This window comes from Homalodisca vitripennis, chromosome 1 (assembly GCF_021130785.1).
Source record: "Homalodisca vitripennis isolate AUS2020 chromosome 1, UT_GWSS_2.1, whole genome shotgun sequence".
NCBI classification, from domain to species: domain Eukaryota; kingdom Metazoa; phylum Arthropoda; class Insecta; order Hemiptera; family Cicadellidae; genus Homalodisca; species Homalodisca vitripennis.
Genome location: NC_060207.1, coordinates 58,457,807 through 58,475,608, shown reverse-complemented (window position 1 = coordinate 58,475,608; position 17,802 = coordinate 58,457,807). Strand labels below are relative to the sequence as shown.

General features: G+C 35.3%; 1 protein-coding gene across 1 annotated transcript in view; it reads left to right on the top strand.

Annotated features, from left to right (window-relative positions):
* The window catches only part of LOC124362286, a 53,454-nt gene that overhangs the window by 11,522 nt on the left and 24,130 nt on the right, over positions 1–17,802 (top strand). Inside the window, 3 exon segments of the mRNA XM_046816650.1 lie at positions 1,715–3,049; positions 3,051–5,851; positions 14,549–14,783. Of these exon segments, the coding sequence (XP_046672606.1) occupies positions 1,715–3,049; positions 3,051–5,851; positions 14,549–14,783 (4,371 nt within the window).

Here is a 17,802-nt window from a genome sequence, read left to right as displayed (position 1 = left end):
AAATTGTTAAGGTATTGTGCTAATACCAGTCCCTCTGTTTTTGTTCCTTAAGGTGCTGTAAATATTATTTCATTCCACAATGTCTAAGGAAACCAAATTCAATACCTTACATGTACACATAAGGTAAAATATTTAGTTCATTAAGGTAAAATACAGAATAAATTAATTGGTTATCCTTGTCATTATGATGTTGAATTAAGAGGTATTGTTACATTTTCACTCTAAAAATGTAAACAAATTTTTAATACTTGTCAAACTAATTAAACACATGATCACGCTGTCATAATACAAAGTTAGGCAGGGCAGTTCATTACATTTGACATGCTTTCAATTAATATTTCACATTTTTGGAGACCAAGATGGGATTTTTAACTTTTATAGAGATCAGTGGGGCATAACCGGGAGGAATTTCCAAAATGAGAATAGGTAACCCAGAGACCCTAAAAATGTCAAAGTAAAATTTTAGTACAATCGATTGAAAGTAAAACAAACAAACAAAATCACTTTCACATGTATAATATTATTAGGATAAGTTTTAAATCTTGCCAGCTAATATTTAATTTTAATCAGTAATATTATTATTTATCCATTAAAAATAATGTTATGGTTGAACTTTAATAATTTTAACAAGTCATTCACACAAATTACATTATATCACTTCTTATTTATGTAATTAGATAGAACAGTCATAGGTTCAATAAAGTAACGACAATATTAATGAAATACCAATTACGTCAAACAAGTTTCAGATTACAATTCAAAGATCGTAGCTCAACTTAAAGAGTAACAAAGTCAAATATATTTCATTAATGCATTTTTAATAGGTTGTTAAACTCTTTCCTATGCCAAACAATTATTTCAGTAAAGATAGGTATTGCAGTAATGTTACTGATGCATGTAATCTTTTGTCTGAGTCTGATAGGATAAGTTTGTTTTTAACTTCATTATGTGACTTGTGTGATTTATTATTGAGAACAAAGGAACAAAGCTTCATATCAAACCATTATCACAGACTTCTAAGGTAGTACGTTGAAATCGTTAAAAACTGATCAGTTAAGGGGCAACAACTTTTAAACATTTCTATGTTTGCAAGATAATTGATTATATAATGTAACTATAAATTTACCTGTTCATAATGAAAAATAAGCTAAGTATTATATTTATTTTTCAGTAATTTATTTCATGGCTGAATATTTCATCAAAATAGGTAATAAAAAGACAATAGCTTTGACAACAATCTGCAAGTAAACAAATCTTTCCAGAGAAATATTATGAAAAAGAGCTGAGGTTACAAGGAATGAATAATATTTAAAAGAGAAACAAAATAAAATCATCTGCATTGTTAAAATAATTTATTTACAATTTTGTTAGCATTGCTATCATACGGCATCTTTGCCATCTCTGGTATCAAGCATATTAGCTATAGAATCTTGTATTAAGGTTTACAGAAGCTTATGTATTGATAGGCCTTTACATTTCTTAAAAAAAAATGTTCTTATTCATAAAAAATTTCTTTTTTTTGTGTTAAATATACTCATAATGTGGCTGGAGTACTTAAATTTCCTGTTGTAGTAAATAGCTCTCTACATATTTTCACAATATAATACACTGAGTACAACAATTTATGCTGGTATTGCAATCCTAGTATATAAAACAGTTTTCTATAAGATTATATTAAAGTGTTCTGATATGAATATGTGAACTTTTGTTTTAGAGAAATCTACACACAGAATAAAATAAAGGAGAAAGAAATTGCAATAGTTGAATATTTATCAAAACTAAAAAAACTGAAAGAAGAAGTATTGACACCAGAGTCAGATGTTTATGTGACTCCTGAATCTTCTCCAACTGACATCAGATACAGCTTTGGCCATACAAGGTGTGCATCAGATAGTGGCCTTAGCTCTCTTATCCAGGCAACAGACAGCAAGTACCTGTCTTCTACCAACACTCTATACTACTCTTTGGTCACAGTTGATGAGGTGTACACCTGTGAATCAGCTGACATACTTGAGAAGGAATTAGCTGAACAAGATCAACTGTTCAAGTCCTTCAAGTCCATCATATCCAGAGAAGCAAGAAGCAACAAAAGTGACAACAAAACATTTATCTTGACATCACCACTTAGTCGGTCATACTCACAGAACAATCATAAACACTGCCATAAGTCTGGGAAGAATTCCAAAAAAATCAAAGGTTTGGATTTAAAACTAAATCTTAAGACCAACTTTAAAGATTGTGGTTTCAGAAATTTTGAAAACACCTTGAGAAGTCAAAATTTTAAAAATGTAGTCAATTCGAGTAACCAAGAAAGAAGTCTTGTTTACACAACATTACAAGAGGAGGCCATAAATGCTTGTAGCAGTGGTATACTTGGTAGTGTTTGTGATGGACCCAACCATTCTGGAATGTCAGCCATGAGCAAGAGACAAGAAACTGATGAGTGTATGGAGGCTGAGAGTGTGGGTCCAGATTCGTGTCTAGAAGCAGGATCTTCAGGGTACCTAACTGGCAGCAGTCCTCGAGACCATACCACCTCAGATGCTTTTGGAGGTGACCTAACTGAAATAGCGACAAGTGAAGATATTCCCCATGATAACGATCAGTCCGCCAGGTCATCTTCTATGTCGTCGGATGCTGGGACTTGGGACTCCACATTTCCTCCGAGTACAGAAGCAGCTGCAAGGGAAAGTTACTTCGATGATAATTTGAAAAAGAAACATATTGAACTTGGTGATCATGACAGCAATTTATCAATTACTAGTATTGAACAAATTATTCCTGATCCTTTTGCTGTTCACATAACAAATTCAGTTCAATCGAACCATACTTCTAGGTCAAATGGTATCAAACATTTCCAGTTAGGACATCAACAAGGTCAGTGCATTTTGAGTAGCAATATACCTAGAGACTATTTTACTGATAACTTTATTTCATCTCAAAATGATAGTTATCCATTAGAAAATGAGAGTACCACAGTGAGACAAAATTGTTGTAACTCAAATGAAGAATCTTACATTGATAACAAAGACAGCAGATTATTGAATGGAAAAAAACAATTTTTTTATTGATGCTGCAAGTTTATTGGATGAAAGTGAACTTTCAAGTATTCCTCCCAATACAGTATCTAATAATGAATATGAATCATCTGAAATCAATGGTTTTCCATCTTGGTCTGCAGAAAGTACGAAAGCTGACAATAGTGAGGTTAATAAATGTGAGCAAAGAGATATAAGTCATGAAACTGACTGTAATACTAATGAGAAAATATTTGCAGAACAAAGTGATCTAGAAAGAAGGCGAGCTAGTCTTATTCGCAGAAACACCTTTGAACTTGAATTAGACGATGAAAGATTAGCAGTGCTAAGAAATGAGTATGAAAGACACAAAGATAAAGTTCTTCATCATAACAATGTAAGCAGTTCCCAGAGTACTACTCCTTGTGATGGCTTTCAACAACATAACTCTCTTCCTGTCAATCATGCTGAGGATTACGGAGACACTCCCAATTCACTCCCGGTAGCTTTGAACCCCTTCAGTTGTAACCAGAAGTGTGAAGATGATATGCACTCCCCTGACTCACTAAATAATGATGGACCTTCAGAAAATCCATTTGAAAAGTCTCTAAAGAAAGGAAATCCCAGTTACTCACTACCTTATGAAGTCAATGAGGAGATAACAATCTGTGAGAAGGATCAAGAATGTAACCAAGTGTCGTTTGATGTAACATCTCAGAAAAATGCAATTCCCTCTGAAAACAATGAAGTCACGTATGAGTCAAACACATCAAGTGGATTTTCTAGCACCAATAACATTTTTAAAGGAAATACTCAAGCACTTAATAAAATAGAATCAGCACCTATTATATCCGGTGGAGTGTCTTTAAAAGATTTGTCCCCAGAAAAACCTATCTCTAGTCCTTTGATGAATAGGAGGAAGGCAGAGTGTGCTCCTATAGTGTCAGGAGGATCAGTTATTGAACTAGAGCCTGAAAAGGAACAAAAACCAAGGATGAGTGGATCCTTTGCATCGTCTTGGATAGTTGATATGAGTGAAGCAAGTAACAAATCTCCTCCAGAAATTAGAGGAAAAGAACTTAATGATACTGTATCAAGTGTAAATTCTTGTGATTCAGTTAAAAGTGAAGAAGTTCAAAGGGCAAACAAAATGTGCAGCTCAAGTTTAGGATTTTTTATTTCTTTGGATGATCCATATGATGAAAAGTCCTCAAGGGATAGTGGATATAAAAGTTCAAGTCAGCAATTAAATAAAAATGTAGAATCTGTAAAAAACACATCCAAAATTGACTCAGTATCAAGTAACACTAATTTGAGCAACTGCAGTTCATCATGTGGTTTTTATGTTGATCTAAGTGACTCACACACATGCACAGAAAGGATCATTGAGAAAGAAACATCTGTACCAGACAAGAAGTTGTTTTCAATGTTCATTGATATTGGAGAAACTGGGAGCAATGATGGATCTAAATCCAAGACAAGTTCACCTCATGTATTCAAAAAAAGAACACATACAAGAACATTTTCAGGTGTGTTTCCCTCTAAACGTGATGATAAAAATAGATTAAATGATTCTCAAATGAGCTCAGAATCCAGTTTGGAAATGACAGAGTCTCCAGAAGTGTCCAAAGACAGCAAACCACTTGAAAAAGAAGCTTTGTTCAATTCTGTAAGACCAACATCCGCTTCATCTAACTGCACTGCCAAATCAAGTGAAAAAACCAAAAAGCAAGGCATTTATATGTTTATCGAAGCTGATCCGTCCCCTGTTCCTCAGCGAAGAACCTTGCCTTCAGGATTACAACCAACTTCCCAAAGGCATTCTTGGAATTTTGAGTCTAACAATGCACCTGGGGCTGGTAATGGCAATAATTGTGATAGTGTCCCTAGAAAGGCTCATAGACGATCTCATAGTGTATCTGTAAATAAATCCTTAGAAGTAATGTTTAATGTAGAACAGAATGAAAATAAGAATTATAGTGACTCGCCTCTGATTAAAGGATCCACAAGTAATTCCATAGGGTATGAATCAGGGCCATCATCAATTGATGAAACAGCTTACCGATCTTCCAGTAAAAGTATGATGGCTTCATGGCATGGTTCTGTGAAACCAAGTGCAGAACTTCAAAAAAGAATTGCCAAGAATGATTTGAAAGAGTTAAAAGAAAACAAAGCAAATTCAGTTTTAAAAAGTCCTTTAGATTCTCGAGCTGATATTGTTGATGAGATGTGTGAATCTTTTGACAGAAGTGAAGAAAACGCTTATGGGAATAACAAAGGAGATGATGTATTTGATTTGAGCAATGCATCAAACGAGTCAAGCAATACTGGTGCTCACAACTCTACCTTTATCATCAGTGATGTCTCCAATGTAGCCAATGCCACTAGCAGTGAGTTGGAATTGACAACACCCACATGTGATATAGCCAGTCAGTTGTCTAAAGATGACAGCGACAAAACAGAAACTGATTTTGATGATGGTGAGAAGAAATCGGTTGATATACCTAGAACTCCAGATCATAGCATTTCACAGGTGGAAATCCCGCCTACAGAACACAAATTCAGTTTTGTTAAATTGTCAGACATGGACAAAGAACCAAAAAAGATCCCTGTGGAGGGTAAAACTGTTATTAACAGAATGAGTAGAAGTATTCCAGAAGCTTCTTGGATAGAGAGTAAGATGATGACGAGAAGTGCTACTAGTCGGTCACTCAGCAGGTTGTTTCCACATCTTAACACTTCCGCTCGTAATCTTACCCCTGACTCTGGTGATCATGAGACTGACTTTTCTGAGATCAGCAGCATGCAAAGCAGCATGGACCCGTCTGCCTTAGGTAAGTGATTTAATTTTACACAGCAGTGATATTAATTATTTAAAATTCATAATTTTCAATGCATGATTTGGAATAATAATAGGATTATGTATATTTGGCATTGTTGCGTTACATCATGAAACAACATTTCAAAATCTTGTATCTGCCCTCTTCTTCAAACCTTGAAATTAAACGTAAAGGAAAGTAATCAAAACTTAGTTTGCTTTAACTTATATAGAATAATGGCAAATGTACATACAGTAATCCTGTTCTCCTTATGTATCATAGTTTTTAATTTGTAGATAAAATCTAATTGTGTTTTAATATTATGTTATTTAACAAGTTCAGCTGTAAGTGTCATTGTAGTACATGCTGGAATCTTTACACTACTCATAATACATCGCTATTATCAATAATTAGGACATGAAATTGTAAATAATTTGGCAAAATATGACCAAAAGCATTATTTTTATGGTTTCATATAGTTCAAAACTAAGTAGTGAAATAGGAATGACACATTTTTGGTAATGATCAGCCTACGAGGCGTGTTCAGAAAGTAAGTGCCGTTAAAAAAAAACAAGTAAAACAGTTTTTTTTCAACACAATTTTATTTCTAAATGAAAGCCCAAACCTTAAACTATTTTTAAACATAGTTTCCTCCGATGTTTAAACAGTTGTCATAGCGGATGATCAATTTGTCTATACCCTCTTTGTTGAAGGTACTCGCCAACGAATGTAGCCACGACTCCACAGCAGTTTTCACTTCATCGTCGGTTTCAAAGCGTTGGCCGCCTAGCTTGCGCTTCATGTGTAGGAACAAGTGGTAGACAGATGGTGCCAAGTCCGGGATGTAGGGCAGGTGATCGAACTGCTCCCAACGAAATTGTTTAACTAATGTTTGAGTGTCACCAGCGATATGGGGCCCAACATTATCATGGAGCAACACAATTTCGTTAGTGAGCATTCCTCTCCGTTTGTTTTGAATTGCCCACCGTAGTTTTCTTAAGGTTTCACAATACCTTGCCGCATAATTGGTTTCACCTCTTTGGAGAAAATAAATCAGCACCTTTCTGATCCCAAAAGACAGTGTACATAATGTTTTCTGCAGACATTGTCGTCTTGAACTTTTTTTCTTCGGGGATTGTGTGTGTCGCCACTCCATTGACTGCTGTTTGAATTCCGGTGTGACATGATGGACCCAATTTCCATCACGTTTCACAATTTTGTTTAAAAAATCCTCACCATCATTACTGTACTGTGTTAGAAAAGTCAAAGCACTTCCGAGTCTCTTGGTTTTGTGTACGTCAGCGAGTATTTTTGAAACCCATCAGAAACACAGCTTCCGATAACCTCAGCAGTTCATAACAATTTTGTACAAAAGAGTGCATGAAATTTGTTGGAAATCGTCAGATAGCTTTGTCATAGTGAAACGTCTGTTCACTTGGATATTTTCGTCAACTGCCCTAACAAGATCATTGGTGACAAGAGAAATCTGACTGCTCCTATCCTCATCATGCACATTTGTTCGATAGTCATTGAACATTCTAACCCGCTTTCTCACCATTTCTTCACTCATCACGTCTTCTCCGTAAAAATCTCAAAGTTGATGTTAAATGTCAGCAGTTTCACATACCTTGTGTTCAAAAATCTTATTACAGAACGAATCTCACAATTGGCGAGATCACTAACTGTCTTAAACATTTTAAATGTTCTGAAAAAAATGCAAACACATCGTAGAACAACTAAAATGGCGTCAGTCAATAGCCAGTGAACAAGGACAACTAGTGTGCGGATTGCAGCGCTACAGCGGTAGTAGAATGAAACGGTACTTACTTTCTGAATATGCCTCGTATATCACTTGTCGTCCTTCTCCTGTGATGATTAATAGTAAACCACAAGAGGTCAGTATGAGTCACATTAATCAAACATTGTTGTTTTAATTAATTTTATATTATTGCTTTGTACACGTTATTTATACATTGTTATTTTTTTATAAATCTGTACAGTTTATAAATTTGTTGGGATTTTATGGGGTTTTCAAAGTAGGTAAAATAGTTAAAACCTTGTCATTTATTGTTAAGTTTTTTAATTGGTTTTCTTACTATACCTCATTTTGAAAAGGAAGAGGAAGGCACAGTCTAAATATTTAAAACAACTTTTGGAAAACTGTATTTACTAAGCCCTATAGATTTCAACCTTTCAGTGGTTCATTGACTTGGATCAGCAGCAACATTATGAGCCGTCCCTAATTACATAACGTTAAAATCGGACTTTTCAGATCCCCTCTTCACCCTCCCCCCTTTTTAACATACTTGTAACGTTAGGGAGAAGAAGAAGATGAGATGGTCAACGTTGAAAATGTACAACCTGAAATTCTCATTTGCGGGGATAGTCATGGACGAGACTTGGCCTATCATCTGAACAAAGCACTCAAATCCAATAAGGCTTTTGGTTTTATCAAGCCTGGTGGTCGAAGCAAGGATATTTTAAATCATGAAAATATAGAGGAATTGAATCTGAAGGAAAGAGACATATTGGTGTCAGTATGCGGTGCAAATGATGTTGCAAAAAATGAAGCCAATGAAGCCTTGAAGAATATAACAGACACATTAAATAAATTTTCACAAATGAATATCGTACTAGTTAATATACCAAATAGATATGATCTTGCAGAATGGTCAGTTGTGAATTAAGAGGTCAGAAAAACCAATAAGTCTCTTGAAACTCTTTGTCGACAGCATCCAAACGTCACCTTAGTACAGGCAAGTGAGGCTGAAAGACACTTGCACACTCAGCAGGGCTTACACAACAACTACAGGGGTAAAATGTGGCTGGCAAGAAAGATATCTGAAGCAATACGATTAGTAGAGAAGCCTACCAAGAAAAGCCCTGAACAGGGACTGGTAGCATCAATGGTGACTGATCAACAACCAATACCACCTGGATGTGATGACTATGAGGAACTGGAACCCAGGCTGCCTACTCCTGCTGATCTGGGAAACTCGGAACCACCACCTGCAGATCCTCACCCTTAGTTAATAATAGAAACATCCTAGGTCTTAATGGTTTCAAGGTATCTCATATCAATATTCAATCCATTAGAAACAAATTGGATATGTTGGAGTTATTTTTTAATTATATTGACTGCAATGTTGTTACAATAAATGAGCACTGGCTATGCTCAGAAGAAATTCCTCTGTACATTCCAGAGGGTTTCAGTCTTGCTGGAATTTACTGCAGGCAACCACCGCTTAGGAATGGGGGTTCATCTATTTTTATCAAGTCTCACCTGGAGTTTTCAGTCATAAATGTCAGTAAATTTTCTATAAATAGCATCTTTGAAGTCTCAGCTGCCTACATAACAAAGTTAAACACTGTAATTGTTTCAATTTATAGGACATCACAGTCTAATGTGGAAATTTTTTTTCAATGTCTTGATATTTTTCTGGAGTATTTAAGTAAAAAATACTCATCTAATTTTATTTTAACAGGGGATTTTAATATAAATGTTTTTAAAAATGACCAAACAACAAAATCTTTTCTTAACTTATTACGATCATATAATATGTATTGTGTCAACATGGAAGCGACTAGAGGCCAAGCTTGCATTGATAATATAATAACTAACATAAGCAATGACGAAGTGCAGTGCAAAGTTGTAGATGCTTGTATGTCAGACCATTTTGGTGTTTTAGCAAACTTTAGTAGCCTTGACAATCTCAAAAGTAGAGCTAACGTAATCACTAAACAGGTTAGATCTTTAGACTCCCAGGCTGTATCTTATCTTAAAGAAAATTTAAATAACTTTAGTTGGAATTACTTGTATGGGTATGCTAATGTAAACGAAGCTTTGACTTATTTTTTAAGCATATTAAGTGTTAATTATAACGAATGTTGCCCTGTAAAAAATGTAAAGGTAAATGAGTCAAAAAGTAAAAATAAAATAAAAAATAGGTGGTAAGTGGTTTACACCTCAACTTAAATCCTACAGGGATTCTGTTATGGTATTTTATGATAGATATAAAAATCACAAAGATCTTACTGATGAAAATGTTCACAAAACTGCACACATTACAATCAGAAAGCAATACAAGGCTGAAATAAGACAGGCCAAACAAATTGCTTTTGAAAATTACATTCTATCATCCAAAAATAAGTGTAAAGCTGCTTGGAATGTTATTAAGTCTGAATCAAACTGTAACAAGGAATATCAAAAGACTACTATTGATTCTGATACTTTTAATAATTATTTTGTAAATTGTGTTAGCCAAATGAATAACCTACATCCAAATGATAACTTTGATTTAGCTATTCAAAATGTAAACAGTTTTATCTCTTGTAGATCCTTTGAAAGAAAGTACTTTACTTGGAAACCCATTACTGTCAAGGATGTCTTGTTGTGTGTATCTAAATTTAGCTCATCACAAAGTGAAGATTTCTATGGGTTTTCTAATAAGATATTTAAGGAAATAATAGACACAATAGCTGAACCTTTTAATATATATATTTAATATGATTTTGGATCAAGGGATTTTACCTAGCAAACTTAAGGTAGTGAGGATTACACCAATATTCAAGAAAGGTGATAGAAACAGTCCCTCTAGCTACAGGCCAATATCATTAGTCCCTATAGTGAGTAATATATTTGAGTGTTGTGTTAAAGATCAGCCGTATAATTTTTTTGACAGTAGCTTGCTTTTGTGTGAAGAACACTTGAGTCAAAATAAAGGAACTTTTCTATGCTTCTCACAAAGACCAATAAGTTCCAGTGAGATCCATTTTGTTTGTACAGATTCTTTGTATCTTCTGGATCAAGTTTATCTACTTTTTGCTGAAGGTCATATATAGGAAAAAATATAAGTGTTTTCTCAGATAAATGTAGTGGTTTAAGAAGATGGTCAAAGTCTTCAAGGCATTTGATTGCTTGAGTAACCACAGTATTCATTAAAAATATTTTGTTGTTTGATCGCAACACAGATACAGCAAGCGAGTCATAATACAATTGGGCATAGTTATTTTTCCATCAGTATTAGTTTGAGTATTACAACTAACTGGAGAATTTTCTAACTCTAGGTTTACAGGAGTTTTTATTGGAGATTGTTGGGAAATTGGATTTACACAGCCTTTTGTCCCACTAGTCATTGATCTTGTTTTCAGCCTATTTAATGGAGTTTTTTTACTTGAAGGTAAAGTTGACTGATTTGACTTAATTAATTCTTGCTGTGATTTCTCAATCTCAATTAGGGCTTTTTCATAACTATCCTTATATCTTTTAGGAATGGATTCTAAAGTAAACTTCGACTTGTTTACATCATTATATTTGTATATATCATTAGTACTAATATGTCCAATCTCATTCGTTGAGAAGAAAATAACGTCAAAATTTGCTGTGTTCTTATTTTTTGTCTTATTAACACATGTTATCCTCGCAGGCCAGAAAGGAAACCCTTTTACCTTGGCAAAAACTAGACTATTAGTTTGTAATTCGTTTTTACTCTCAATGTCAATAGTGTTTCCAGATGGTGTTTGCATATTAGCTTGGGAAAATTAGGCCACTATGTTGTTAATGCATAGGAAACAAAATCTGCATATAATATTTCTACAAAATAATCTTGGTTATAAAGCATTAACACCTGGCATATAGCTACTCAATTCACCATATGTCAAGTGAAAAATAAATAATCTGAGTTTCTCTTATAGGTAAGATAATTGATTATTAACCCAGTGTAAACAAGTGGTTATCTGCCAGCTAAGTTCCACTAGCTTGACCTTGGTTGTGCTTGTTTACTTGTACTCAGATGTTCCAATCAGTAACATGTTATATTAGAAGGGTTATCCCTGACAGACGACATGAATGAACTGGATACTGGCAACTGTCAAGATACAGTGTTGTTCACAGCCAAGTTCAGGTTCACTGTGTCACAATCAGAACTAAATTATTGTGCTTTTAAAATTATTATCAGTTAATTAATAAATAATTTATGTATTATTATTTTTAAGTATCTGCATGGGAATTTTGTTGCATATTTTTAAACAAATGATAAAACAGTTATATGAACAACTGAAGTTAATGAGTATAAGTTTCCAATGTTCAACAGGAAGCAGCTACACTAGTCAAGCAAGTAAGCCATATAATAAAACCAGTCTTTAATTTTGTTCCTGGGTACTAATATTGAATTTTAAATGTAAATCTGCATACTAGAAGCAACTTGCAAACAAGAAATGTAGCTTCTTTTTGTTCCACAGTTAGATTTAAGCCTTACAAACTGTGTTCCAAAACAGGTGATTTCAAACAGAAAAATTTATGAGTATTGAATTACTTATATTAATCAACTGTCTGTGAAAATAAAATAAACATTTACAAGTCCACTTGGTAAAATAAACTTAACTTGTTAGTTAAAATTAAAATTTGGCACTTACTTATGAATGAAACTAGTAAAAATTTAAATATTTCAGCACTAAAAATGTAGTTTGTTATGCACTAGACAGCCACCAGACGACTCTCTGAATTACAGCACACAGAAATACAGCACATACTTCCTGAATTCTACCGTGGCGGACCACTGAGTTATTCACTTATACCAATTTTGATATTTGGATTTATGATAGTGAAACTTTACCAGCACTGTTACACAAATTTTTATCTTAACTGTCAATATTTGGTTCAAACGTCAAAAACTCCTACTATGTCAAAACGCTTAGCATAAGCAGATTTAAACAAATTGTTTTACCATTGAAGGAGGCATTTGTATGGAGGATACAGACTTTGTTCGGTTTCCTTTCTTATTGTGGGGGGAGGTGTAAAATATAATACTAACTTTAAAATTTTTGAGGGAAGAGGAAACAGGTAAGTTTTGTGAATAAATCCAAGTAATTAATTGTTGAGTTTTAATAGTTACATACTGCTGCATCAAACCCCACCATCCCTTCGTAATGGTTAGTAATGCTGCTGAAAACCCTCCTTCTCCCCACTCCTGGGGCCTTACATAATTTAGGGATGATTGTCTAATAAAAAAGTTTATTGCTGGCACACCAACGATATGGCATTGATTTAAACTGGTGGCTGTAGCTCTCTCCATACTTCAATGATTGTATTATACTTGGTTTCTATAAAAAACTGTGTACATTATGTCGTCATTTAGCAACTGAGTCATACTGAATAATCGCTGTGGTAACAAAATATAACTACTAAAATAGCAGTAGCTGTTCTGTATACGAGGGGGTACCCAAAAAAAAACCGGAATTGTATTGCTGGCAGCCGGCAGCGTGTAGCACACATTCCTGCTGCTAGGCGTGTGTCGCGCAACCCATTGCAAGCTCAGTGACCCCAGTTCCGTTGTCCTAGTGCATTCTGTTCGTTTGTAGTGACTGTTTTCGCTAACCCTGTTTTGTTCTTGTTTTGGTTTTTGTCATGGCAAGTTTAAGTGAACAACGTGCAGCTGTGAAATTTTGTTTTTTACTTGGTAAAAATGCTGCAGAAAACTATTTTAATGTTGAATACAGCTTACAAAGATGATGCTATGGGGAAAACTCAGGTCTACGAGTGGTTCGCTTGATTTAAAAATGGCGACATGTCGATTGAAGACAAACCTCGTTCTGGACGTCCATCAACCTCTCGAACGGACGAAAATGTTGAGAAAATTCGTGAACTTGTGCTCACCGACCATCGACAGACAATTGAGGAACTATCAGAGAGTAGTGGGTTAACTTGGAGCTCGGTTCAGCAGGAGATTTAGGACTGAAAAGGGTTGCTGCCAAATTTGTTCCTCGACTTCTGACTGACCATCAAAAGGCACATCGAGTTGAAACTTGCCGCCTTCTGAAAGAACATCTCGAAAATGATCCCGATTTTCTGGAAAAGGTAATTACTGGTGATGAGTCATGGTGCTATGGTTATGACCCAGAAACGAAGCAACAGTCAAGCCAATGGAAGTCGCCATCTTCACCTCGTCCAAAAAAATGTCGGCAAGTCAAATCAAACATCAAAACCATGTTGATTTGCTTTTTTGATGCTAAAGGCATTGTTCATTCTGAGTTTGTTCCTCCAGGTCAGACTGTCAACCAACATTTTATTTGGAGATTTTAAGAAGATTGCGCAACAGTGTTCGCCAGAAAAGACCCGATTTGTGGCAGACTGGAGACTGGTTCTTCCACCACGACAACGCACCGGCACACACAGCCATCTCAGTTAGGCAGTTTTTAGCCAAAAACGGCATGGTTCCGCTGCCCCACGCACCTTACTCGCCTGACCTCGCTCCATGCGACTTTTTTTTATTTCCACACATGAAAAGAGGCTTGAAAGGTCAACGATTTGACAGCGTTGAAGAAGTTAAGAAAAAAAACGAAGCTCGAGCTTGCAGCCATTTCTAAAGATGACTACAAAAAATGTTTTGATCAATGGAAATACCGTTGGGACAAGTGTATTAGTTGTAATGGAGATTATTTTGAAGGAGATAAGGTTGTATTGTAAAAAATTTGATAATATATAATTTTTATAAAATAATTCCGGTTTTTTTTTTGGGTATCCCCTTGTAGATATTCTTTGCATAGTGCATTAGTTTAGTTTTGTCTGAAAACTTGTTTAATGTAAATATTGTTATGTAAGACATATACATATTTTTTCAAAATGTATAACTTTGATTTTTTTTTGTATAAAGTGATTTTTAATATTAAATTACATATTAAGATTGTGTATTGTGACCACTTTGTATTACACAGAAGGCAGTACAGAGGAGACAGATGCATCTTCGGGTACAGGCGGGCCAGTTTCACGATTAGGCGAGGACTTGCTGCGGATGTTTCTAGACGAAATCAGTCCTGATGTAACGGTGGAGGTAGGGGGCCGCCGCATTAAGGCTCACAAGTGTATCCTGAGCTCCCGATGTCAATACTTCGCAGCCATTCTCAGTGGCGGCTGGGTCGAGAGCGCTGGTAATGTCATCTCTCTGCAAGGGTAAGTAATAATAATGCCTGACCCTCTAAGGTGATTTCTATTTTTACTAGCCTAGTGGTTATGTAGTATTATCAGTGGTTAACATGTATAATTCAATAAAAGTGCTTTTTAATAAAGTTGTCCTTGCACTAACATTGATAGCTGTTATAGATGATCTATTCCTCAAAACCAACTATGAGGCTCTCGTTGAATAGCCAACAATACAAAAATTGAATAAACAACAGCTCTAAATGTGGGCTATGTCTTGTCACAGTAAATCTGCTGTAAATGATCTATTTAATATTCGATTTAAACAATTATTGTGTCATTAGGATATCATCACCATGCTCCTGAAAAACTTTTGTTGTTGGGAATGTAATAAATTGTTTCAACCACATTTCATCGCTTAAAAATAGATTTCCAGCCAACCAGAAGATAATTCTTGGTGTCCTCTCACTGAGAGGGCTGGTAATTGCTCAAGAGCCTGGTAACATACTCTCGCTCAGCTCCAATGAAATCTCAGGTATATTCTCAGCACACCATGCCATAGCTAGTGGCTAGGTGGGTTCGGTGTCTTAAATCATGTATTACATAACCTTGGACATCACTTTGACACATACTTAAATGGCAGTATTTGACCTTTGTCCCTTTAGATGACTGGGATTTTAATGCAATTCCTGAACACATTTTGATTAGCTATTTAATATTTTCTTGTAAACGTACATAATAGTTAATTGATGGTTTTACCTAATTTAAACGTATTTTTAATTTCAATATAAAAAGTCATGTCATATATTTGGCCATTAAATACATATTTGTACAATAGGCTATGTCATACAGATACATACAAATAAAAGCAATTAACATATACAGATAAAACTACCTACAGACTAACTTTGGAAGACTAGACTAGATATATCACTTTTAAAGAACTCGTCAATTTTATAAAAAGGATTGTTCAACAGCCAATTGTATAAAATATTTCTAAAACTATTGAAGCTACTATAATGAGCAGAAATGTGCAGTCTATTAAATAGCCTTATGCTAACAATTTCATAAGAGAATTTAGTTTTACTTAACCTAGCAAAAGGTACATGAATTTGGTGAGAATTTCTAGTAGCATAAGAGTGAACATGCTCATTGAGGACATAATTATTAACATTATTTTTTGCAAAAAGTAGACAAGATAAAATGTATAGATTTACAACAGTTAGTATTTTACTGCAAATAAAGAAGGGTCTACAGTGCTCAAGACAATGGGCGTTGTTGAGAATTCTGACTGCTTTCTTTTGAATAATCAATACTTCATTTATACTGCTACAGTTACCCCATAATAATGGTCCATATATGTAATTACACCTTGAAAAAGGGCAAAGTAAACCATTCTAAGTGTTTGTCTACACAGTGCCTCAAATGGTACAAGAGATATATGACCCTGCTCAATCTTTTACATACATCATTTATATGAGAATGCCAGGTCAACTTTGAATCCAGAGTGATACCTAATAAATTAACCACATTATCATTACAATCAGCTTAAAGTCTTAAGGAGAAAACCATATTTTGAGTTTTTTCTAAATTCAACAACAGAATTTGATTTATACCATTCATCTGCCTCATCTATCATACATCTTAGTTTAAGCTCTCTTTCATTTTGATTATTTACTGTTGTAAAAAAAGTGACATCATCAGCAAACATTACTGATTTATAACTCACATTGTACTCAAGATCGTTAACCATAATTAGAAATAAAGTAGGGCCCAGAACTGATCCCTGTGGCACGCCAAACTTTACCTCAGAAGATTTGGAAAGATTGCCATTAGGAAAATACGATTAGTCTCAAATAGATCTGTAATATTGACAGAATATAAACTCATTTCCATTACTTGATGTTTGTCTTCATCAAATAAACTAGTATTTTGATAAGTTGATAGGATACCACACATCACCCTTAGGCACTGATACTCAGATAAGAAAACAACTCAAAACAATGATTACTATAGTATGTGTTGCAAATTGTGTAATATTAATGTAGTTCTTTATCTGGCCGAGAGATTTGCACCGTTTTTCAGCCATGCCTGGATAGGGATTGAATTTAATAACTGCACAGTACAGTGGGCCACATGCACTGGTCTGGTGAGCCAAGCTGACACAGAACAGCCGTACTGACTCCATGAGCTAGCAAAGACAATCATATTAAAGCGAATATTGAGTTTACAACACCATTTACTATCTGCTTAGTTCAGTGTATAAAATCTGGCACTATAAATCGTTTCAAAACCAACCTGAGGCTAATCCTCGGTGAATTGTCACTGAAAGTGGACAAGAGGCTGGTAATTGTGCATTTGATGAAACAATGAGAATACCTCTTCATCTAGACTGTACTGGATAGCTGCTGGCTAACCCGACTGTAGCCTACGCGTGTCTGATGTCAAGATGCGGTCCAGATTCCAGGAGTCAATCTGTACCAGTGTCAGATTTCAGATGCTGCACGAAGTGGAAAGTGAATGAAGCTTAATTCAAACCCAGCAGGGATCACTTCTGGCTGGTTTATACCTACCAGTTGAACCCACCACTGGGCACAGCAAAAACCGATGTGCCACTTCAATCTGGGCAACCTTATGGATGTCCAGTAGCGGCACATCACTAACCGCAAATGTTGAGATTCTGGATTCATGGGCAATTCGATATGTCTAGCCTACTGTGGAGGATGGCTGTTGGAGTTGGTGGGGTTTGTTCCCTTACCTCAGAGGCTCTTGTTAACCTCAACAAGGGTGTGCCACCCCCTGCCTACTTTGACTGGAGAGGCTGGTTCACAGCTGACCTCCCTTTTTCCGGGATGACTTTGAGATGTAGTGCCCTAATTCTTCCTCATGGATCTCGATAGGAGGCGGCCCCTACTCCCTAACCTTACCCATCCTGAATATCCTATCACTCCGGAAGCAGCGCAAAGGTCCTTACAGGACTAAGTGCAATTTATAAGCTTCTTGTCCTAAGAGAAAAAAAAAAAAAAAAACCTTATTTCAATACTTGCATTGA